This window comes from Topomyia yanbarensis, chromosome 2, assembly GCF_030247195.1.
Source record: "Topomyia yanbarensis strain Yona2022 chromosome 2, ASM3024719v1, whole genome shotgun sequence".
Taxonomy (NCBI): Eukaryota; Metazoa; Arthropoda; class Insecta; order Diptera; family Culicidae; genus Topomyia; species Topomyia yanbarensis.
The window spans coordinates 11,326,935-11,350,777 of NC_080671.1; the positions used below are offsets into that span (position 1 = coordinate 11,326,935).

Sequence of the window (23,843 nt, forward strand, 5' to 3'; positions counted from 1 at the left end):
GGAAGCAGGGGTATTTATGGACGACCTGGAATGCATGGGCACGGAAGAAAGCGAGTTATTTGACGAATCTTCCGAATACTACGTGCTATAAACCCAAACACATCATTCATTCTTTCATGACGTTACAACGATTTGACAATTCTTCATGTCATTAATATGTTATAACTTTATCAAATGAACGCTTACATCAAAACTTATTACAGTTTATTTTTTTTTGTAGCAGAAATAATTGATCAAACCAAGAATTTTTTTTCATATCTGTTGTGCATAGTTTTGAGCCATTTGACACATTTATTTATTTGACAGGGCTCAATATGGTGGTTTAAGGACATTATACATGCGAGCCACAACATAGTTCCTACGCCACACACACCCCTCTCCCCTGCCTAACCATGTATCTGACATGAGTAAATATAAAAATACGTTTTTCTAACAAAACTTCAAATTTTCTGTCAATGTGCAGATGACCAAAGGAAAATGTTTGGAAACTCTCATTTGTGCGATTGAATTTTCACTTCAGATTTCAGTTTTTCTCAATGTAAACAAGCAAGTGGATGCCTAGCAACGTGGCTTTCACATATCTTCACCTTAACGGAGCCAGAATAGCAGCTTTTATCACACATTTCACAAACAAAAATAAACTGGCAGTTTAGCTTTGTTTAATTTGGTAAGGAATCAGTTGCCCGATCCGAGTTTATAGTATGATATTTGTATTGTTGGGCTTAAGCAAGTGGATTTATACGACAAAGCGAGCACAATTTAAGCGCCAGACAATCGGCAGTGCTAAGTACACTGAAATATTGTATATATTATAGTTGGAACGAATCGGAGAAAAGGAACACGTCACATCGTCGTGATGTTACGAAAGAAAATGTGTAACATCCAATCGTCAATTCGACGGGTTTTTGAATGTATGCAAACACCAATAAACACTTCCTCATCCACCGTTTTTGTGCTCATTTGAAATGGGCTAAAGCCTTTTTATCCTAAGCAATTGAGACGATTTAGTGCGGTCACTCAGATAGGTCTCTGTACACCCAATTATGTTCTTACAACTTCCGGTAAATTCGAATAGATACCCGTCTATATTGGATTTAATACCTCAGGCATTTCAATAACGTAGCTGCTTTGACGGTTTATTTGAACTAGTAACGGAAGAATTGGTTAGTTAATAACTGACGGCACGTGCGACTACAACGGAGGTTGCGGAAAACCTTATAACGGGCGTCTCGCCGATGATGGCGAAGTGTGGAATGTTTGATTGCTGGGAGGAAAGAAATATTCAGGGAACGCATTATTATTCATGGTTAAATACTTACCCGAGAACAAAGTTCGGAAATTCCCTCACAACCTTCCATCGCATGTCCTTTGAAATCCATGAAAAGAGACGTCAACGCAACTCCCCGCCCCCCAAATTAATTCACTTAGACGGGGGGATACACCATCTCCCCCCGACCACATCGCCACTATAACATCGCCTCTATTATCACCCGCCCCGCATACCAAAAAAGATTAACATGAAGCCAAAATTTGCATAATGCCGAAGACTCCATATCTAGAAGACTGGCAACTCTGTCCAGAATCCGGAGACAGTAACAGCAACGCCACTTGCGGGTAAAGGTGGTCCTTTCCATAGTGATGCACACACACATATACATTTTTACATAAAGCTTCCTCCCTTCTTCCAACAGAGGCGCTGTAACCTCTGTCGCTTCTCGTTTGTATGGGGGAAGGAAAGAGATATCAGTCTTCTTGATATGGAGTCTTCGATAATGCTAAGCTAATCAAATGTTACATTTTTTGTTTCGGCGTTGACACGTAGCTCAAGTTGGTGGCTATCGAACGCCTATACCGTGACCGCCCATATTGCCGCTCAGTATCAGTTGCAGGCCTGTCGAGAGGCGAGGGGGGGGGGGGGGGGTCAGCCGTAGCAATTGCCCCGGGGCCCGGGATCCATTTGGTTTCCGCATTTCATCCTGAAAGTAAACTGGTGGACGAACGATGGGCGAAAAGTTACGGTATTCATTGAATAGAAATAACATTAGTAATTGTAGTTTTTTTGTATTCATTCGCTTTATTAAATTATTATATGATGAAAGTGGAAAAAAAATTAGAGACACTTTGATATAATAACTTGAAAATTTGTACTCTTTAAGGAGTTAGGTACATACCTTTCTATTTTCTAATAAATCGAAATTTTTCTATTACTTTATCTGAAAGTACAACTCCTTGAGAACATTTGCTCTAATTTTCATAGGGATCCGGGAAATAGATCCAAAGTGACAGCGTTTCGTAGCGCGCTTTGTCTACCAAGAGTAATGGTAACTTCTAATTTAAAACTCATGTATGTCGAAATGTAGTTTTTCCAAAAATGGCTTTTCTGTGATCACAATTGCCGAAAAACCACTCAACGGATTTTCTTCATTTTTTTAATTGATCGTAATTAATTTTTCTCGTACCTTAACGATTATGCATAAATTTTTGTTGCATGGATAAGATTTTTTCAACACAATTTTTAGAGCTGAGAACATTGTCGATTTTTTATGAAAAACGTTCTCGAATGCAGGAAAAACTATTATTTATTCAACTAATCAAGGTACGAAAATTACTCCTATACTAATGGAATTTTATGAGTTTACGGATTTTAGTTGATACATTGGTCTTCAATCGTGATCACCGCAAGCCTCTTAGATAAAAAAGGGGTTCAGGAAAAAGGCCATAATTCCACCAATTATCAATATATTTATATGAACTACTGCACATGTAAGTAACGTACTGTGTAAGTCTTTTTCAGATCTCAGGATGATTCATATTCAAATCATCGGAGCGTCATCTGTTGTCGGGTAGTTTAAACGAATCGAATTTCGTCTAAACGGCTAGATTTCGTTTGTATTTCGGAGCAATCGGTTTCTCCCACCCAGAGTGGTTTTCTACGGCCCAATCGGATTAAACTGTTTCAAAATTGTCCAACGGAGATTTTTCATTGGTCCAATGTTGAACAGCGAATTGTATAAGGTGTAGCGGATATATAGATGTCATTAGGGAAAATAAAATTACAAAAAAGAGTACGTTCAAATTAGTGTATTAAGAGCTGAACGAAAATTGTAACAAGACTACTGCTGTACCGTGTACATGACTCTTTAAGTTGACTCTGTCTTTGATGAGTGAAGGCAACTGTTCAGTCGATAAGCAACCCTGAGAAGCAAGGTGAGAACGGTATTTTTCGACCATTGTGCCATGGATTTGAGTGTTAAATGAGAGTGTGCGAACGGAAAGACGGTGAGAGAAATTCTAGGAGAGAGAGCGTGGGTATAACGGGAAGAACGGAAAACGACTCACCTGTAAAAGTAGGCTTTGAATACATTTTCGTTCTTTCGGAAAATAATTTATTTGCGAACGGACGCGTTCGACAATTCGTGGAAGTGGAAACAGACGTTCTTTTAAAAAAAATGGTGTCAAAAAGGAAGGCGGAAATTATGCCCTCAGAGCGGCACGACATAAGGGTTCCGTGTATGATGATTTTCACGCTTTTTTTTAACTTTTCAGTTGGCAGTCAACCTCAATCGGCTGGTACAAGACTGGATTCCAGAAGAGTCAATCAGTCAGCCTCCCCTAAGATATAAATGTTTCAAAATTGTCCAATGAAGATCATTCTTTCGACCAACGATGGACGACATCAAAAGTAGTCGTTCAACAGGTGTCATTTATTGGACCCGTGTTGGACGAATTCAAATTATTTTTTGGACTTTTGGTGAGTCCGTCAACAACTTTTAGGATACCATATCGTTCTTTTTGAAATCTAGATCAGAAATGATTTCGAAAATAACCAGCCGCAAGATTTCGACCGGAACCAAAATGAATTTTTTAGCACCACCTGCCGGAGTATTGAGTTCTACAAGATGACGACACGAATGAACTCATGATGAATGAAGTTCATGTTTGAGAATTCTCGGTGGTTTATTTACTTTGTCAGTTGCGTGAGTACGAGTGCAACGGGTGCTCATCTGTCACATTCGAACTCACGTAACTCCCATGTAAACAAACCACCGAGAATTGTCAAACGAAGTTCATTCGGCTCATTTTGTGGGGTTATGTCGGTTGGTGTTGTAAGTAGAGGTTTGCCCACTACTCGGGTTCTTGTTTGCCCGGCGAACCCTTCTTTTCAGGGCGGCCTAGGTGCTCCTACCGGAATTTCGGATTTTCGTATAATAACAAACAAAAAGAGAAAAAAAACAAATAAATTCTAACTTTACCGTTTATTCTCCCGAAACTCTCCTCTGCTGGTCGTTCCTTACGGTCTGCTGCTGATGGCGGCGGGAAGGCGACGGTTTTTTTTCCGACCGGCCGGGAACACAACGGCCGCGTTCTCCTTCTGGTGTCGTTGGCTGCTCCGGCAGCGGTCCTTGGCTTTTAGCTAGGGAGGTGAGCTTGGCTCCTTTGTTGGAACCTCCCTAGCGACGTTGGCGACGAATCGCCGGATCGTCTACTCGCCGTAAACGATCCCGGAAGTTACCGCAGTAAACTTCCCAGGGGGAACCTTTGTCCGCCCTGCTTCGTTCTCCTTGGCAATTAACTGTGGAGGAGAGCTTGGCTCGTTCGACTGATCCTCCACAGTGAGAACGGCACTGGTGTCACTTGGGTCCTTTTTATTTAGCCGGGGAAGCGAGTAGCTCCTTAGCGATTAGCTTCCCGTCTCGGCGACCCTACACCAGGACTTTTGTATGCCCGGACCACACACCGATACACTGACGGATTTCACTTACCGTCACACGCGCGCACTGAACTTTTGTTACGGTGGCGGGAAACTGTCCCGAAAAAAAGGAATAAATTTGGAACGTCTGTTCCTGGCTGTGGTCCGTCACTTTCTAAAAAAAACTCGATGGCCGCCTTCCTCATTCGACCCAAAACAAACACCAAAACCAGCACCAAAAAAACGTACCGCCGCATAGCTGTCATCACCTATGCGCAGCATAGCCAGTACCCTTATTTCAGCAGCAGGAGAGCGGTGGCCTATCTAAGCCCTATGTTATTTATACATAAATATGAAACAAAATTTTCTACACCTATCTAGACCAACAGAATCGTTCACAAAAGCTAAAACAAACAAAATTTACGAGAAAAAGTGAACGATCATAAGGAACAGTGGTGAGCATTATGTTACATAAACAATGCACTCTACGGAGAGAGTACGTACAAATAGGTATATTTTCACCCAGTGCTAAATTGTTACCCTGACGGGTTACAATCTCGCCCACACCGGGTGGAAAAAAATTGGTAACAATTTTTTTCTAAACTAACACCTAACACCGATACAATAATAATAACGAAATGAATAAATAAATAAATAAACAAAGAAAAACTAACTACACCTAATTATTTCTTCAGCAATTTATAAATAATTCATCCAAAAAAATTAGTCGACCGAGTGTCCTCATCGGTGAAATGTTTGCTCAAGTTTGGTCTGATAATACTGACAGCATACGCGAAGCGAGAAGCTATCAGCTATTGTCATTATTCGGCTATGGGTTGAATTCTAAATCCAATCCGAAAACAACATCGGTAACAACTCGAAATTCCCAAAATTCTGCAAGTGGCATTGACAATGTTCAATGTTTCAACTTGCAGGGGAACGGTTGTCGGCATTATTTTGCTTGTTTTTTTTCCTCTACTGTCCAGAAATGCCTCGTGTTCTTACTTACGGTACCAGTACTACACGCTTGTGTTGGGGTTTCTATCCAAATACATTCATACAATTATCCCATTCATTCATCCTCAATCACTGGCCTACTCGATCATTCACATTCCGATAAGCACTTCGAATTAACCCCAAAACAATTTTATTTTATCATTCACACATGCATTCATTCACTCTGTTCGATTCCGCACTCATAAATTCACTCATACAATACCGCTTAACACGTCATCATTTCTCCCACTCACAGACATTCCGGACAAAAAGTTTGTATATTCGTCCCTTTTCGCCTCAAAACGCTTCGTACATGGCAAAAGAAACGTTTGAGAGGGACCAAAGAATGTCTTTCGCATAATTTAAACAGATCAAAAAGATTCCCGCTGGAATCAAACGAACCACCCCAGGTTTAACCACAAACCCAAAATTAGACGAAATAAAATTTTATTCGATTCGAAATCGAAGACGCGAGGCGCTTTTTACCCCATTCGCTCTTCCACTCACACTACTCTGATCCAAATCGGGCTACACCTGCATGATGCAGAGCATTGATGCGAACAACGGGGAAAGTGTCAAATCGATGATCCATTCGATATGATGAATGAATCATCAAAATCGTAAATAAAAACAAAACAGTTCGCGAAATCGGTTAGCAAACTGTTTTTTATTCGCGGTTTTTTTTTTCGTTTACGGTCGGCTCCGGAGTAGTAGTCGCGCAGGGAACCCATTTCCGCGAGTGTTGTGTCCCTGTTGGAAAAGGGAGTAGTGATTTTCTTGTGAGATTGTGCTCCAAACAAGGAGATTTTATATAATTTAGTGCACCCGTAGGTGCGAGTGTTCCCCACAGAAAGGGGTTTTTGAAAATTTTTATGTTGAATGAATGTGTATGCATCCGGCGGTGAAAAGACGGTATGATAGGTTCGTTTTGTTTCTTCCAAACACTGGTACTGGTTTGGTAAGAAAGTTTTGTTTACCGTAACCGTCTCGACCGCCGGAGCAAAGCAAATTAGTGGATAATTTGGTTACCTCACTGCGCGAGTGGGACGCAAAAGAATTTTTTTGTATTTGTTTGCCGAACACGACAGGTAGTGTATTTAGATGCGTCCGGTGCCCGGGAGAACGGCACGGTATAAGATTAGTGTTTTTTTAATAGAGTATTCCACCCTACCGTAGTCGTCATCAGGGCCGGAGCATATATTTCGTGCGAGTGTTTGTTTACCACACTGCGAGAGTGTGGCTCTGAAAAATTGCAAGAAGGTGTTGAAGAACCTTCTCGCGGCAGAGTTGGTCTTCCACAATAAAAATAGAGAAGACGGAGAAATGTTTATTGTTTTTTTTTATTCGGACCAAAGTCCGTGTTGTTGCCGTCGGGAACTGACGGCTGCTTTTGGAAAACTCCCAAGTGAGTAATCCATATAAAAGCATACCGTCAGTCCACAGACGGCACGGAAAAGTTTTTATGCTGGTTTAAGGAGATTTGCTGGCCAAACTCCGAGGTTTTTACCTGCTAAATCCTCCAGCTCGTAGGAGGACACACCCTTTTTTGAGACAATTTTTGCCGGTAAGTATTGTGGTCCAAGTTTAGCATTGTAAGACTCGAGTGCATTCGACAACTTCATGTTTCGACGGTACACCATTTGTCCCGTTTCAAAAGGTTTGGAGAACTTTCGATGACGCAAGTTGTACTGATGTCGAATGCCCTCGCTTGCCTTTGCCAAACTTTTGACCACAATCTCCCGGATTTTGTCTATCTGTTGGTGTCTTGTTTCTAGGTCACCCTCACCGGAAATCCTGCTGAAGTCATCGGCAGATGCCATTTCACACCCGTGTATAATGAAATGAGGACTAAACCCAGTGGAGGAATGAACGGTAGTATTTAGGATGCGCTCCACATCACTGATGTGGACATCCCAGTTGCGCTGCTCGGTTCGAGCATATGCCCGGATTGCGGTGTTTATCGAGCGATTTGTTCGCTCCACTGGGTTAGCCTGCGAATGATAGCGGGAGTTCAGCCAATGTTTGACGCTGGTTTCTTTTATGAATTGACTGAACTCCTTCGAGGTGAAAGTGGAGGCATTGTCGCTTAGCAGAATTTCCGGGCTACCATGGCGATTGAACCACTGTTCGCGCAGTATCGTACAGAGTGACGTACTAGCGATTTTGCGAACGGGGGTTAACATGACGTACTTGCTGAAGACGTCGAGGACGACAAGCAAGTGTTGATTGCCACGTTTCCTTTTTGGAAGAGGACCAATATAGTCCACAGAAACCATTCGCCATGGTGCATTAGTCGCACGCGACTTACCCATTTCGGGCTGGACTGGGACGAAAGGAGCTTTGATTTCCTTGCACGTCCCACATTCTCGAATAAACTTTCGAACTTCCGATCCCATACGAGGCCAGTAATATCGCAACTGCACTTCGTGGATCGTTTTATCGTATCCCACGTGAAGCAAATTTTCGTGGGTACGTTGGATCAAATCTTGACGGAACTCGGGTGCTGGGACGAGTTTCCAACTAAACCGCGAGTCGCACGGAACAACTTTCGAGTTTACATACTTGAAAAGTTGATCATTTTCCACTTTGAAGTCGGCATAGTCGTCAGGATTTTGGATAACTTTGGACTTCATGGAACAGTACCAGTCTGAGGTGGACAAAGCGGAAACGGCTGCTACGGCCCGGGATAACGCATCTGGAACGACATTGTCCTTGCCTTTCCGGTGCTCAATAGACATGTCGTAGAGTTGCAATTCTAAACTCCAACGACTCAAACGTGAACTGGTTTTCCATTTAGTCTTCAATATCCATGTAATCGCTGACGAATCAGTGACCAGTCGAAAATGATAACCTTCCAAGTAACCTCGGAAGTGTTCAACCGCCATTATCACCGCCAGACCTTCCTTCTCAGTTGCATGATAGTTCCTTTGGGGAGTGGTCAGTTTGTGCGAAAAGTAAGCAACTACTTTCTCACCCTCGGGATACTCCTGCACCAGAACAGCAGCGACTGCTACGTCACTAGCGTCTGTCTGAAGGATAAACTCTTTGGAGAAGTCTGGTGGGACTAAAACTGGAGGAGTGACTAGAAGTTCCTTAATTTTAAGGAACGCGAGTTCTGCCTCGGAGTTCCAAACTAAGCTCTTGGTTTTCGTTTTGAGCAGATCGCTCAAGGGAGCAGTGACCTCACTGAACCGATCAATGAAGCGGCGGTAATAACCGCACATACCGAGGAAACGACGAAGTTTCGTCACGGAAACCGGTCTCTCGTAGTCGAGAATCGGCTGAACTTTGTCAGGATTGACCTTGAGTCCGTCCCGATTTAACAAATAACCAAGAAACTTTAGTTCGGGGACTCCAAAACGGGATTTTTCCAAATTGATGGTTAGGTTGGCTCTTGCTAGACAATCGGCCACTGCTTTGAGCAACTGTATGTGATGCTCGAACGTTTCGCTTACCACGATGATGTCATCTAGGTAGACGAAAACGTAAGGTTCCCATTTACCTCGTCCTAGAACCTGGTCCATCAGTCGCGCCAGAGTAGCGGGGCTGTTGACGAGACCAAATGGTAGACGGGTAAATTGGAACATACCCCTGCCGGGAACACTGAAAGCGGTATATTTGCGACTATCCTTAGCCAGGGGTACCTGGAGAAAGGCCTCCTTCAAGTCTATGGTAGACAGGTACTTCGCCTTGGGTAAGCCGCCCAATATTCGCCCAGGGTGGGGCAGAGGGTATGCATCTCGTACAGTACGCTCATTGAGAGGCCTAGCGTCTAGACAAAGGCGAATTGAGTCGTCTGGCTTCGTGACCGCCACAATATTAAGCGACCAATCCGAATCAGACTCCTCGATAATTCCCATAGACCGCCATCGGTCAACCTCTTCCCAGACCTTTGACAGTTTCTTTGGGCTCATGTGATAAGGATATCGGCAAACGGGTGCCGCACCTTGGAATTCATCTTTGATGACAATCCTGTGCTCTGTGAATGAGGTTGGGCTTAGCTTTCCGGGCTCTACTGCCTGGAAACACTTCTTTACTTCTTCTACGCGCGCTAACTGTTCCGAAGTGAGTATCGACTCACGCAGTACTTCATCTTCTTCATCGTCTTCTGATTCCTGACCTGAGTTCAACAGAGCACAGTTTTGTATCTCAGGAGAAATCCCAAAGGCGCGCCAAAAGTCCATACCTAGAATGGAGTTGACGGTCAGATGCTCTACTACAAGAGTGCATAGGACCTTTGTCAAATTTTGAAAAGTATACGGGAGATACGCTTGTCCAATGATTGGTAAGGATTGACCATTTGCAGAACGTAGTTCGAATGGTCGTTCCAACCTTTTCAATGGACTTTTCGAAAACTTTCGGTATAGCTTTTTAGTTATAATCGTGGCGTTACTACCACTGTCGAGCAAGGCTTTGAAGGATTTGCCGTACACAGCGACAATTGCAAATGGACGGTTATCGAACGGGTCGTCAAGGACGATGGTTTCGACAGACAACGAATTATCATAGTCCTCATCACGAGCCGGTCGAAAACTGTCGTAAATCTGGGGATGGATTGTTAGTTGTTCTTTGGAGCGCTGCTTTACTGCCAACTGCGACTTCAGTTGGTTCTGATCCCGTTTTTTAGGCAGTAAGGGCAACGAGAAACATCAAATCCTTTAAAACCACACACGATGCAGAAGACCCGATTTGGTTTCCGGCATTCCTCAAATTCATGTCCTTTGTCTCCACAATTGTAGCAGACGCCGAGCACGGGAGGACGATGCTTTTCCACCAAATACTCCAGACACATTATAGGTTTCTGCGGTGGTTCGATCGGTTTTTGATTGTTTCCTTCGAGATTCTTGCCGTCCTGATTCCCTTGCTGTTTCTTTTTCTGGTTGTCAGGAGGCTTGCTTGAATCAAGACCTGCCGGTTTGGCATTCTTGTTCCAAAACGTTTTGGATTTTGCGTTGCCGTTATTCTGTCCACCTCCCTTTTGGTTTTGATTATTTTGTTTTTGTTTGTTTTGTGGTGGATTATCAGAATAAGCAGCAACTTCCCGAGAAGAACCGAAAACTTTCTGATAAATCGGCGTCTTGGAGGCGTCGATCGATTTACCAAGACTCATCAATTCTGAAAGCGTGTTCACTGGCCTGAGAATCAGCATTTGTTTATAATCGGCTTTCAGGTTCCGCTTGAGCACGTCGAGTTTTTCGCTCGGTGCCATTGGAACCGTCATAGCACGAAATATTTTTTCCATTTCCAGGAAGTATTCCTGGAAAGATTCGTTGCGCATCTGCCGGCGCTGGAGAGCCTTCATTTTGAGCGTAGCATCAAGTTCAGGATGTACGAAATTTACCTTGAGCTCGCAAACAAGATGGTTCCAGTTAAACAACCGGTTTTGCGCACGCATAGCCTGATACCAGGTCAAAGCATTGCCAGTGAACAGATGCATCGCAGAATTGAAAAGTTCTTCTTCGCACATTTGTTCACACGCAGCGTAATTTGCTACGGTGTCCAAAAACTCATTAAGTCCAGTTCCTTCATCAGTTCCAGCATACTTCCGAATCTTCCAATCAGCGACGCGTTGCGGGTTTCGCGAGTAATTCCTGGGGGCCACCATCGATCCGTTTCCCGCATGGGTGGATATCGAAAAGTTCGGATATGATGGTCCCGCCAGCTGTTCGGTCAATTCAGGAACGTAAGGCTGGTTCTGAGTTTGGTACGGGGCTGTGAATCCAGTATTCTGTTTCGGTTTCTCGATAGGAAGTGATGGACATAGATTTTGTTGACCCGAGAATCCTCGCTTCAACACAAATTGATCGGGACTGGGCGCCAGTGTTGGGCGAGGAATCTCTGGTGCATCAAATGAATCGGGTACGTCCATCAAACGCAAATCTTCCAGATCGGTCTGCAGATCCTTCTCGGAAGCACTTTCCTTCTGATGTACTAGTGCCCGAAGTTCATTCACGGATTCACGAAGTGAGACAACTTCTTGAACCGTCTTTCTTAAAACTGACGAAATGGTTGTCAGTGAAGCAATCCCACCCATTAGCGTTTCAGTAGCTTTTGAAAAAGCATCAGACCCCTGAGACGCTAGGGCTCTATTATCGTCGGATTGCTGTCGCAATTGTCGAATCTCGTCCCTCATCTCGCACAAGACACGCAACAGGTCGTCTCCTACGAGCTGTTTAGAAAGAGATCCTTCGTTATCGGAAGGATTGGATCCCTGTGGAATTGCAGGTACGTCTGTACTCAGCAAATCTCCCAAAATTTCTCCATCCTCCCCTTCTTGGTTGTCGGGAGGAAGTGCTGCCTGTTCGTCACTGAAATGACTGGCATAAACTGCTAGAACTTCCTCCAGCAACCCCGAAATTTCCTGGTTAACCTCCCCTGCTGCATAATTTCGGATAACCTGGAGCCTAGACCCCAAATGAAGCAACCGTGTTCGGTAAATCTCCTTGTTTGGGCACCGGTACTGGAGATCTTCCTTGATTGTTAGTAATTTACCAAGGCAGATCTCCTTTTCTTCACCCACATCACCCCGGAAATTACGAACTAATTCCCTCCGAGACGACCGCTCATGCGACAAAATTCCCCGAAGACGCCGCTGCCGCTGGACACCCGAAAGATCCGAATCAGGAGAGATAAAAATGCTTCGAGATAGCAACTCAAAATCCAGCTCATCGAAATGCAAATGATCGACGCGCATGAACACACACGCTTGGTTGAATTTCTCCAACGCCATCATAACTTGCGCTATATTGGAAGAAATCACCAAGACACAAAGCATGTAAGTACTGACACGGTATTATTTTCGATTTTTCGCCCACTAACGATTCCCTTAAAATTTCAGGAAATCAAGCTGTTCCAAAAATGTCTCAAACCGGATTGAGAATTCAAGGCGATTGGCCACCGCAACCGAATAATAACAACAACCTTCAAACTACTCGTCCGGCAGACCAAACACAAACAACGCAATCCACAAATTCGGTCAAAAAAGAAAATGCAAAAATCAAAAAACAATACCAAAAATGTAAATAAATAAATAATACGACCGCGGAACAATATTGCGGAAGAAACCTCACCACTGTTCTACGAAAATCCTCTATTTAGTAGAAGCACCCCACACTCCGGAAGAAAAAAATATTTTCCAAAATAGGAAAATATTTTTTTCAGTGTGTTTTGCGCTGTGCGCCAAATGTAAGTAGAGGTTTGCCCACTACTCGGGTTCTTGTTTGCCCGGCGAACCCTTCTTTTCAGGGCGGCCTAGGTGCTCCTACCGGAATTTCGGATTTTCGTATAATAACAAACAAAAAGAGAAAAAAAACAAATAAATTCTAACTTTACCGTTTATTCTCCCGAAACTCTCCTCTGCTGGTCGTTCCTTACGGTCTGCTGCTGATAGCGGCGGGAAGGCGACGGTTTTTTTTCCGACCGGCCGGGAACACAACGGCCGCGTTCTCCTTCTGGTGTCGTTGGCTGCTCCGGCAGCGGTCCTTGGCTTTTAGCTAGGGAGGTGAGCTTGGCTCCTTTGTTGGAACCTCCCTAGCGACGTTGGCGACGAATCGCCGGATCGTCTACTCGCCGTAAACGATCCCGGAAGTTACCGCAGTAAACTTCCCAGGGGGAACCTTTGTCCGCCCTGCTTCGTTCTCCTTGGCAATTAACTGTGGAGGAGAGCTTGGCTCGTTCGACTGATCCTCCACAGTGAGAACGGCACTGGTGTCACTTGGGTCCTTTTTATTTAGCCGGGGAAGCGAGTAGCTCCTTAGCGATTAGCTTCCCGTCTCGGCGACCCTACACCAGGACTTTTGTATGCCCGGACCACACACCGATACACTGACGGATTTCACTTACCGTCACACGCGCGCACTGAACTTTTGTTACGGTGGCGGGAAACTGTCCCGAAAAAAAGGAATAAATTTGGAACGTCTGTTCCTGGCTGTGGTCCGTCACTTTCTAAAAAAAACTCGATGGCCGCCTTCCTCATTCGACCCAAAACAAACACCAAAACCAGCACCAAAAAAACGTACCGCCGCATAGCTGTCATCACCTATGCGCAGCATAGCCAGTACCCTTATTTCAGCAGCAGGAGAGCGGTGGCCTATCTAAGCCCTATGTTATTTATACATAAATATGAAACAAAATTTTCTACACCTATCTAGACCAACAGAATCGTTCACAAAAGCTAAAACAAACAAAATTTACGAGAAAAAGTGAACGATCATAAGGAACAGTGGTGAGCATTATGTTACATAAACAATGCACTCTACGGAGAGAGTACGTACAAATAGGTATATTTTCACCCAGTGCTAAATTGTTACCCTGACGGGTTACAGTGTAAAACCTAATAGTTGGAATTCTTTTGACATTTTGCTGCAAAGTTCAATTATAGGCCCAAACGCAATGACGGCGGAAGTGGAACGGCAACGGATGTTTCAATTTCGTTAGCTCTCATCAGCTTAAAATGAGCTTCTTTTCTTGCAGGACATCACGCTTGACTAGGTGCCCAGGAATACAAATCGTCTCCGTTTTTTGGAGCTAGCGTCAAACCGGCGCTAACATAGTCCGTTAACTAAGTTAGTGTCGGATTCTGATGAGACGAAGTCGAAACGCAAATTCCATAACTAGGTAGTTGGGGTGGACGTAGCGTAGTTGGTAAATCGATTGCCTTGTACTCAGCGCACCTGGGTTCGGGTCCCGACTCCGCACATAGCGTTAGAAATTTTTCATAAAAGATTTTTCTACAATTTTCTCCTTAATAGAGAAAAAATTGTTTTTGCCAAAATTGTTCTCGACTAATGAGAAATATAGCATAGTAGAGAATGTTGATGATAAATTCATCTAACGCAAATAAAACAGACACAGGGTCGAACAACGGACAGAGCATGTGTGAGCCAACTGACCGCAAACAGTTTTCATGACATAGGTCAGTGCGATAATAGCATGGGTAGTAAATGGTTTTTAATCGACAAGTTCTCGGAACGATCCTCAACAGTCCATTTGTGGTTGCTCTCGTCGCATCAGGCAGTACACACAGTTCGACATTCAGTTACCTAGTTGTTAAGATGACATATGCAAATATTTATTTTGCACCTCCCGGCTTCGAAACCGGTGAGTCGGAGAATTTATTTCGATCTGATCATTGCTGTAATTTTCAATAATGTGTCTCTGCGGTTAACCTCAGTAATTGAACCAATCAATGTATGATCTGTGTGCAGCAAGCAAACACTCTCGAACTATTCAATTGACATCAGTTCGATGCTCAGTGAGTTTTTACCTTTGCCAACCACGATAGCATCTGTTGTTTCCAGCGATTGATGTGTGCAAGTGGTCGTCTCGTTGAAACATGAAATTATTTCACCTGAACTGTACCAAATTAATGGTTTCAATTCCAACCGGTGTTGGATGATCAATTTTGTAGTTCTGGGTAATGGAAATGAAAAAAAACGGACGCATCCCTTTATTAGTGCACACCCAATCCAGCCGTACTCGTACATTCGTTGGAGAATTTGTGGCTGTTCCTGGTAATTGTAGAATAAACTTATTTATATTTAATATGCAGCAGTTAATAAGACTCAAACATATGGTCGCTGGTTTCACTGTTTGCGCTTCGTCGGGATTCATTACTTTAATAGCTTCTGATTTACATTTTATATAATCAAATAGTTAACTTGTTTAGGCCTAACATTTTTATTGTACATATTGAATCCTGAAACTGGTCTTTGCTTTTAATTGTTTGGGTTCTAAACCACGAAAGACTTGTTTTGATCGTAGAAGTATTGCTCTAGCGAAAACTAATCGAACTAATTTCAATTATCTCAGTTCTACCAAAAACGTCAAATGTACAAAGAACGTCTCGGAAATCTGTGGTTTATTTCACACTTTTAGAATGAGTGACTCGGGTCCGTCCGGTGTTGACCGCACTCATCACTTTATGGCACCTGACAACAAACTATCATCACCGCAGGTGTTGAAGTTCTTCAGTGACCGCAGCAACCTTAGTTACGCGTGTTATTCAAAGCAATGAAAAATTGTGCACTTCAACAACAAAAATGGTAAGTAGCTTGATACAGAATACAATGACAAGCGAAGTGCTAGACACTTCCAGACAATCCGACACGTTAATATTTATTGTATAAAAATTGAGAAAACATGAGTGCGACGTAGAGAGGATTTCAATGTGTTGGTATTGCCGTTTGGGGAATTTTTTGTTGGGAGCGTTTTAGTATTAAACGTCTTGCTGTTAGAGCATTTTTCTTATTACGACAAAGGTACTACGGCCGAGTGGGTGTATTCGTTTTACAATTCCATTAATTTTGATAATTTTATTCATTGTAGTAATTTCATTTAATTTACTTATCATATTTTATTCAATTTATTCACTTTTGCTCTTTGTATTCATTTTGATTTTTTGAATAATTTTGTTTATTTGTTCATTTTATTTCTTTTTCCGTATTGTTAATTTAATTTCTTTCTTTTTGTTTAATAATTTTATTTTATTGATCTTGTATAGTGTTGTTCACGTTTTATTGCACGCTCGTTTTATTTAATTTATTCATTTAATTCTTTTGTTCATGTTGTTCAATTTATTCAATTTATCCTTTTTTAAATAATTTTCGTTTGAATAGTGTATGTATTTTCTATATTTTTCACTCACTTGAATAAGACGATTAATTTTATCCATCTCATTTATGCGCTTTTTTTGAATCTTGATAAGTTTCTTCATTTAATGTAATCTACTAAGCTTATTCTTATTTATTTGGTCTATTTAATAACATTTATTGCGTTGAATCGGTTCATTTCTTTATTCATTTCATTCATTTGTTATTTGATGCATTTTAAAGTCTGTCTACATTAAATTTCGGACAATTTCTGACTAGCTTTTAAAACTGTTTCCCGAACCACTGACACGTTTCACTTACACGAAGGCTTGTAATTCTTATTATAATCCTTTCAGTCATATTAGGATTAATTTTTTTGTTGCTTCATATGAAATGTTTTTCTTCTTTTCCTTAGTTCGTTTCGTTTATTGATTTAATTCATTTTGTTCAATTAATTTTGTAATTTTATCCTCTTAGGCCATGTTGTTAGTTTTACTATTTTCCTTTTCTAATATTTTTATTCACTTTATACATTTTGTTCAGTAATGTTTATTATAAAAATTTGTTTATTTTATTCAATTTCCTCCATTTCACGTTTTTTATTTTATCCATTTTTTAAATTTTACTCATTTAACTACTCGACTAATTATAAAAATTTTAATTTAAAGTAACTGTTCGGATGTAACAGTTATTTCAAAACCCTATTATTACCCTATCTTGTATATTTTGATAACATATGTATTTTTATATCATTTGGCAACCCTGTAACAAAAAAGGGTTTCGTACGCCGTTCGTCGCGAAATTAACACGCAATATTCAAACCAAAATACACGTTTCTTTTCTCCAATTAATTTACAGTCCATTAAACGAATTCTATTCCGAAACCGTACATAATTTGGTCCTTCGAACTACGGATATGGAATAACGAGAAAAATCGATCGTTTTCGTCGGTAATTTCGATGCCGGTAAACACCCGTCGCAGCTCGAAAATTCCCATACTTCCTTCAGTGAGGCAGCAGAAAGTGGCGAAGGCCGAGGCAGAGCGACGAAAGAAAATGGCGGAAGAGCTACAAGCACTTCAACGACGGTGCGAATTCACTAAGGCGAAGATCGCACGCATCAAAACAAACCTCATCAAAGCAGATGATGAGCAGATTCCTGTCGACGAATATGTGCTGGATACATTTCTACGTACGATTGATGCTGCGTACCTCGACATGAACGATTGCCACGCAAAGTTGTTTGCTACTACGCCACACAAGTAGGAGGAAGAAGAACAGGAGTATTTTGAGTTCGAACAATTGTACACGGAAGTGCGAGCGGAAGTATGAAGGCAGTTGGATAGACACAAAAAACAGGAGCTACAGGTGCATTCCGGTCTACAGCTGGTATCCAATGCGCCACAGATTCGAGTACAACAGTCCGTGTTACCACATACACCGCTACCGATGTTCGACGGGAAACCAGAGCATTGGTTCAAATTTAAGTCGATGGTTCTAGATATCATGAAGAAGTGTCCGTCCGAGGATGCTGCTACAAGGTTATACCACTTGGATAAGTGTCTAATCGGGGAAGCGGCCGGTGCGATTAACCAGCAGTTTATCAACGCAAACAATTTTGACGGTGCATGGAACTTTCTCCAGCAACGATACGAAGATAAACGGAAAATCGTAGACATTCATACATCTCGGTTGCTTCAGCTCAAACCGATGACTCAAGAAAGTGGTAAGCAGTTGAGAGAACTAATCGAAGAATGCGTGAGGCATGTCGATTCGCTCAGATACTACGGGTACGATGTACTGCCTCTCAGACATTCTGTTGGTAAATGTGATTGCCTCTCGACTCGATTTCGAAACAAAAAAGATGTGGGAAGCTACAAACAAGCACGGTGTGATTCCCACATACGCTGATACGATTTCCTTCCTGGAAAAACACACTCAAGTTCTCGAACGGGTAGAGGCCAGTTAGCAGAAGGTTAAACAAAAACCTAGCGCCCCAGTGCACGCGCAGAAGTTACAGACAAAATCTACGACGCTTACGGTGACAAGCGAAACAAAATGCGTGTTCTGCGAGAAGGCGCACTTCAACCATCAGTGTGAAGAGCTTCTCAAACTTTCTGCTACCGACAGAAACGCCAAAGCCAAACAAGCTGGCGTATGTTACAATTGTTTGAGAAAAGGGCACATGACAGCAAAATGTTCATCAAAGCACTCTTGTCGTGACTGCAACAAACGACATCACACGGTTCTACACATTGACATCCCGAAACCGAGTGATGATACATGCAAAACTACTGATGTTCAGTCTACCGAAACCGGCAAAGCTTCGACAAATACGAGCAACGTAGTAACCCTTAACTGCGCCACAAGTACTAACGAACAAGAAGCAGTCCTGCTATCAACAGCGATCGTGAACATACTCGATGTACATGGACAGAGCAAGCTGTGCCGTGTTTTACTTGATTCCGGATCGCAGCTGCACCTGATTACTGAGGCAATGGCTAGTCTCCTTGATATTAGTCGAAATCGATGTTCCACCAGTGTCGTTGGTATCAACAGCAAGGAAACGCCTGTCAAACACATGTTAGCTGTTCAGTTTGGCTCACGTATCAACGGCTATATACAACAAATCGAATGTCTCGTCGTTCCTCGGATTGCTAACATTCTTCCAGCAAGCAAGCTCGACGTATCCGACTGGATTATTCCGGATGGAGTTTTGTTAGCAGATCCAAACTTTTACAAGCCCCAGCGCATCGATCTCCTAATTTGTGCACAACTGTTTTTCCACATACTGAGGACTGGGCAAATACAGCTCGGCGATAAATTACCGGTCCTTCAAGAGACGACACTTGGATGGGTAGTTTCGGGTGCTGTTACCGGACATTCACCATACCGTCAATACAAAGGCTGCCACACAGCGCTTTCCGATCCTGATCTTCAACTCGAACAGTTAATCCAACGTTTCTGGGAGTTGGAAGAAGTTCCACTATCAACGAAGCTGTCGAGTGAAGAGGAGTTTTGTGAACAACATTACCAACAAACAACGACCCGGGACATCTCCGGCCGATATGTGGTCAGATTACCCTTCCGTAACATCACTGACAAGCTTAGCGACTCATGCCAGCAGGCGCTCTAAAGGTTTGGACACCTTGAAAGACGCCTGGCAACCAATTCGGAGCTGAAAGAACAATATGATTTCTTTATGGAGGAATACATACGGCTCAACCACTGTAAGGAAACGCCTGAGTCAGAGGTGAGTAGCAGCCCAAACTTCTATTTACCTCACCACGCCATTCTGAAACCTACTTCTTCTTCTACCAAACTACGTACGGTTTTCGATGCATCGGCGAAATCGTCGTCTGGCGTGTCGCTAAACGATTTGCTTATGATCGGACCGGCTGTGCAAGATTCGTTGCTGAACATCGTGATGCGGTTCCGGATCCACCGATACGTCTTCTCAAGCGACATATCCAAAATGTATCGCCAAATCAGTATTCATGACGACGACAAGAAATTCCATAGGATCATTTGGCGAAAGCATCCTACGGATTCACTTCAAACATATGATCTGACAACTGTGACATATGGTACAGCGTCAGCACCGTTTGCAGCCACACGCACTCTGAATCAATTAGCTGCTGACGAGGGATCTAAATTTCCACTGGCTGCTGCGATTGTGGTCAAAGATTTTTACGTGGATGATGTTTTGTCCGGAGGCGATTCAGTGAACGAAATTCAAACTGCTGCTGAGCAATTGACACAGCTATTAGACAGCGGCGGCTTCCAGCTACACAAGTGGTGCTCTAATTCAGCTGTTTTTGGAATCAATTCCCGACGAGCTACGAGAGAAGCAATCAACTTTGGAAATAAGTGGAGCAAATGACGTTATCAAAACACTAGGGCTGCCTTGGAATCCGTCGTCGGACGAATTAGCTTTCAGGATAAACCCGATTCAAGCGCAAACTGCGATAACAAAGCGACATATTCTGTCAGAGATGTCAAAAATTTATGATCCTCTCGGGCTGCTTTCACCGGCCACATTAGTCTCCAAACTTCTCATGCGTGAACTGTGGAAATTAAAAATCGACTGGGATGAAGAAGTACCAATAGAACAACGAAACAATTGGGTTAATTTCATCGCGAGTCTTATTGCAACTGCTGGAATGACTATCAATCGTTACGTGCTGACGGACAACAGAATCGCTATCGAACTTCACGCTTACTCCGATGCATCCTTGGCAGCCTACGGTACGTGTGTGTATATACGTTCAATTTGTTCAAACGGCAACGCAGAAGTGCATTTACTGACGAGGTAATCTAAGGTAGCTCCTAATCAGACGGTTCCCCGCTTGGAGTTATGCGCATTCCTGCTGATGTCTCGTTTAGTGAAGGTAGTCACATCGGCACTTAAACTGGATTTCAACAACATCGTTCTGTGGACGGATTCCCAAATCGTCCTTTGTTGGCTAAAAAAATCACCACACGAACTCAATACTTTTGTTGCCAACCGTGTAGCTGAAATACAACGATCTACAAAGGGTTATGAATTCAAGTATATACGGTCAGCTTTGAATCCTGCGGATATGGTGTCGAGAGGTGTCCTACCGGGAGAACTAATGCACAATGATGTCTGGTGGCATGGTCCATCATTTTCGCGTACTGCTACCTAAAAAAGAGTTTGTGTTTACTGAAGAAATCTTGATACCAGATGTTAAAACAATTGCGCTTCCAGTCAGTTGTCAATCGATTGACTTTCCGGTTCTGGAAAGGTACAGTTCATTTCGTAAACTGAGGAGAGTGATGGCATACGTAGCACGATTCATTAGAAAAACGAAGGGAATACGAATAGCGAATGACAATATTTCCTACGGTTGAAGAATATCAAGTAAGTCTTGACATGATCGTCAGCCTGGTGCTGCGACAATATTACGCTGATGATATCAAGCAGATACAGAGGTACAACATTACGCAGAATATGGACCACAAATGTGTAGGAGATTTGCGCTCGCTGAATCCCATATACGAATCCGGAATACTACGTGTAGGCGGCAGAATCAAGCACGCGAATCTAACCTTTGGACAGCATCATCCGATTATGCTTCCACTGAAGCATCATGTGACAAAGATCATCATTAACGATTTCCATGAAACGTACCTGCACATTGGACCCAGCGGTTTGTTATCGGCGCTTCGACAGCGATTTTGGATCGTTGATGGACGGAATGTGATCCAGAAGCATCTCAAAAGGTGCATTCGCTGCTTCAAAACAAATCCACCGGAAATCAAGCGTTACAGACTTACCAAAGTTTCGTGTGACACAATCAGACGTTTTTTCGAGAGTTGGTATCGACTACGGTGGGCCTTTTCACGTCAAAACAGGCAACCCACGGACACCGGTGTCTCTGAAAACTTATATTGCGTTGTTTATTTTCATGGTTACAAAGGCGGTCCATATCGAGTTGGCAGTGGACCTATCAACTCAAGCTTTCATCAACGTGCTGAAGTGTTTCGTGGCCAGACGTGGAGTCCCTACCCAAATACACTCCGATAACGCCACAAACTTTATCGGGGCGAACTCGGCACTGCATGAACTGTACGTCTTGTTCAATCAACGGGATATGAAGCAGGCGCTCAGTGACTACTGTCTACCTCAAGAAATAAAATGGCACTTTATTCCGGCGCGGTCTCCCGAGTTCGGTGGCGTTTGGGAAGCTGGTATCAAATCAACCAAGCATCACATAACACGAGTTGTCGGCGATGGAAGGTTTACCTACGATGAGTGGAACACCTTGGTTGCCCAGATTGAAGCCATCCTCAATTCGAGACCGCTTGTTCCTTAATCAGCTGACCCTAATGACCTGAAGGCGATAACACCTGGGCATATTCTCATAGGCCGAGAGCTAACTGCCATACGTGAGCCTGAATCAGACGACGTCAAGCTAAGTGCACTGTCCAGATATCAAATCATTCAGAAGATGCGAAGCGAATTTTGGAAGAGGTGGTCACGAGACTATCTTCAGGAGCTACAACGCAGACCGAAACACAATCGCAAATACACCGAAGTAAGAATCGGAGATCTCGTCGTTTTGAAGGAGGAGAATATGCCACCCCAACAATGGCGTTTAGGCAGGGTGGTTAGTGTCCATTCAGGTTCTGATGGGATAATCAGGGCGGTGATGGTAAAGACCAACAGCGGTGTTTTCAGTCGAACCACGGCGAAGTTAGTAGTTCTGCCTTGAGTTCCTCCGCAACTGCAACGCGGGGGAGGATGTTCGGATGTAACGGTTATTTCAAAACCCTATTATTACCCTATCTTGTATATTTTTGATAACATATGTATTTTTATATCATTTGGCAACCCTGTAACAAAAAAGGGATTCGTACGCCGTTCGTCGCGAAATTAACACGCAATATTCAAACCAAAATAAACACGTTTCTTTTCTCCAATTAATTTACAGTCCATTAAACGAATTCCATTCCGAAACCGTACAGTAACAACAACACAAAATACGAAACACATGTTCCATACCTGATTTAGTTATAGGTTTTGTGCTCTTTAAGGGTAATGGGTGTTTAAAACAGCTTTCCACTTAGTGGAGAAAAATAGTGTTTACTTAAATTTTTCTCCAGTATGGAGAAATATAGCATAGCGTCACGTTATTGATTCCATTGATTTTTTCATTAGTATTCAGTTTTAATAACATTTTGCATTTTATTCTTTGTGGTCATTCCTTTGGTTTATTCATTTAAATCACTTAATTTTATAAGCCTATTTATTCATTTTGATAATTTAGTTTATCTTGATCATTTACATTTTTTGTTTGTTCAATTTATTTGATTGATTTCACTTATTTTCTTCATTTGATTGGTTTTTTTTCATATTCTTCATTTCTAATTTTTTATTTTACTCATTTTACTTTTATTATTTTATATTATTTTTTGCATAAATTTTATGAAAAAATATCTTAAAATAATTATAAAATTTCACAAACGACTCCATGCTTTGAATAATTAAAATATGCAAACTAATCACTTTCGGAAAAATATTATCCAATATTCATCCAAACCGATTCGTAAAATGAACGAATCCAGCTAATGTACGAATTCGATTTTTTCCAGAAAAAGGCGTGATAATGCGTGCATTGTATTATCGTTTTCCATTTCATTCATTTCTCAGTGAAAAACTATTTCACAATTAGTTAATTATTAATGCTACACAGCAAGCGCATCCCGAATACGGGCATCATTATGCAAATCATATACGCATAAATCAAATCCATACTTCGATTACGTGTCACCTGGTGAGACTCGGTATGGTAACACCAGATCACCACCTCAACTCATCCAGTTCGGGCTAGTCCAGACATTTCAAGATGTTGGTAAAGCAAGATGTATGCCAATTATTTGGAAAATTGTTCCATCGTTGATAGGACCAGTTTTCCGCTGTAAACGTTATTCAATCAAACACAGCACTGTGTCGATGGTTGGCTCCCGTTGTGAACCGATTGAGGATTTCGCATTCATCTGTACATTCCTATCAGTCTTCGAGTGGCATTAATTAGTTAATCA

General features: G+C 42.4%; 2 protein-coding genes across 2 annotated transcripts; both read left to right on the forward strand.

Annotated features, from left to right (window-relative positions):
- Window positions 1-19,476: 19,476 nt before the first annotated feature.
- Window positions 19,477-20,157, forward strand: LOC131679313 (uncharacterized). Its single transcript, XM_058960020.1, has one exon. It carries the CDS (start codon window positions 19,477-19,479, stop codon window positions 20,155-20,157), a length of 681 nt encoding a protein of 226 aa, XP_058816003.1.
- A 1,014-nt stretch (window positions 20,158-21,171) lies between these two features.
- LOC131679314 (uncharacterized) lies at window positions 21,172-22,114 on the forward strand. The gene is made up of 2 exons (XM_058960022.1): window positions 21,172-21,448; window positions 21,654-22,114. The coding sequence occupies exons 1-2, from the start codon at window positions 21,172-21,174 to the stop codon at window positions 22,112-22,114; spliced, it is 738 nt and encodes a 245-aa protein (XP_058816005.1).
- Window positions 22,115-23,843: the final 1,729 nt, after the last annotated feature.

What these genes read in the sequence shown, in the direction of transcription:
- LOC131679314 (XM_058960022.1), top strand. Translation starts at nt 21,172, where the DNA reads ATGATCGTCAGCCTGGTGCTGCGACAATATTACGCTGATGATATCAAG. An exon ending in CCTGCACATTGGACCCAGCG is followed by an intron (nt 21,449 to 21,653) that starts GTTTGTTATCGG and finishes ACGTCAAAACAG; the next exon opens with GCAACCCACGGACACCGGTG.
- LOC131679313 (XM_058960020.1), top strand. Translation starts at nt 19,477, where the DNA reads ATGGAGGAATACATACGGCTCAACCACTGTAAGGAAACGCCTGAGTCA.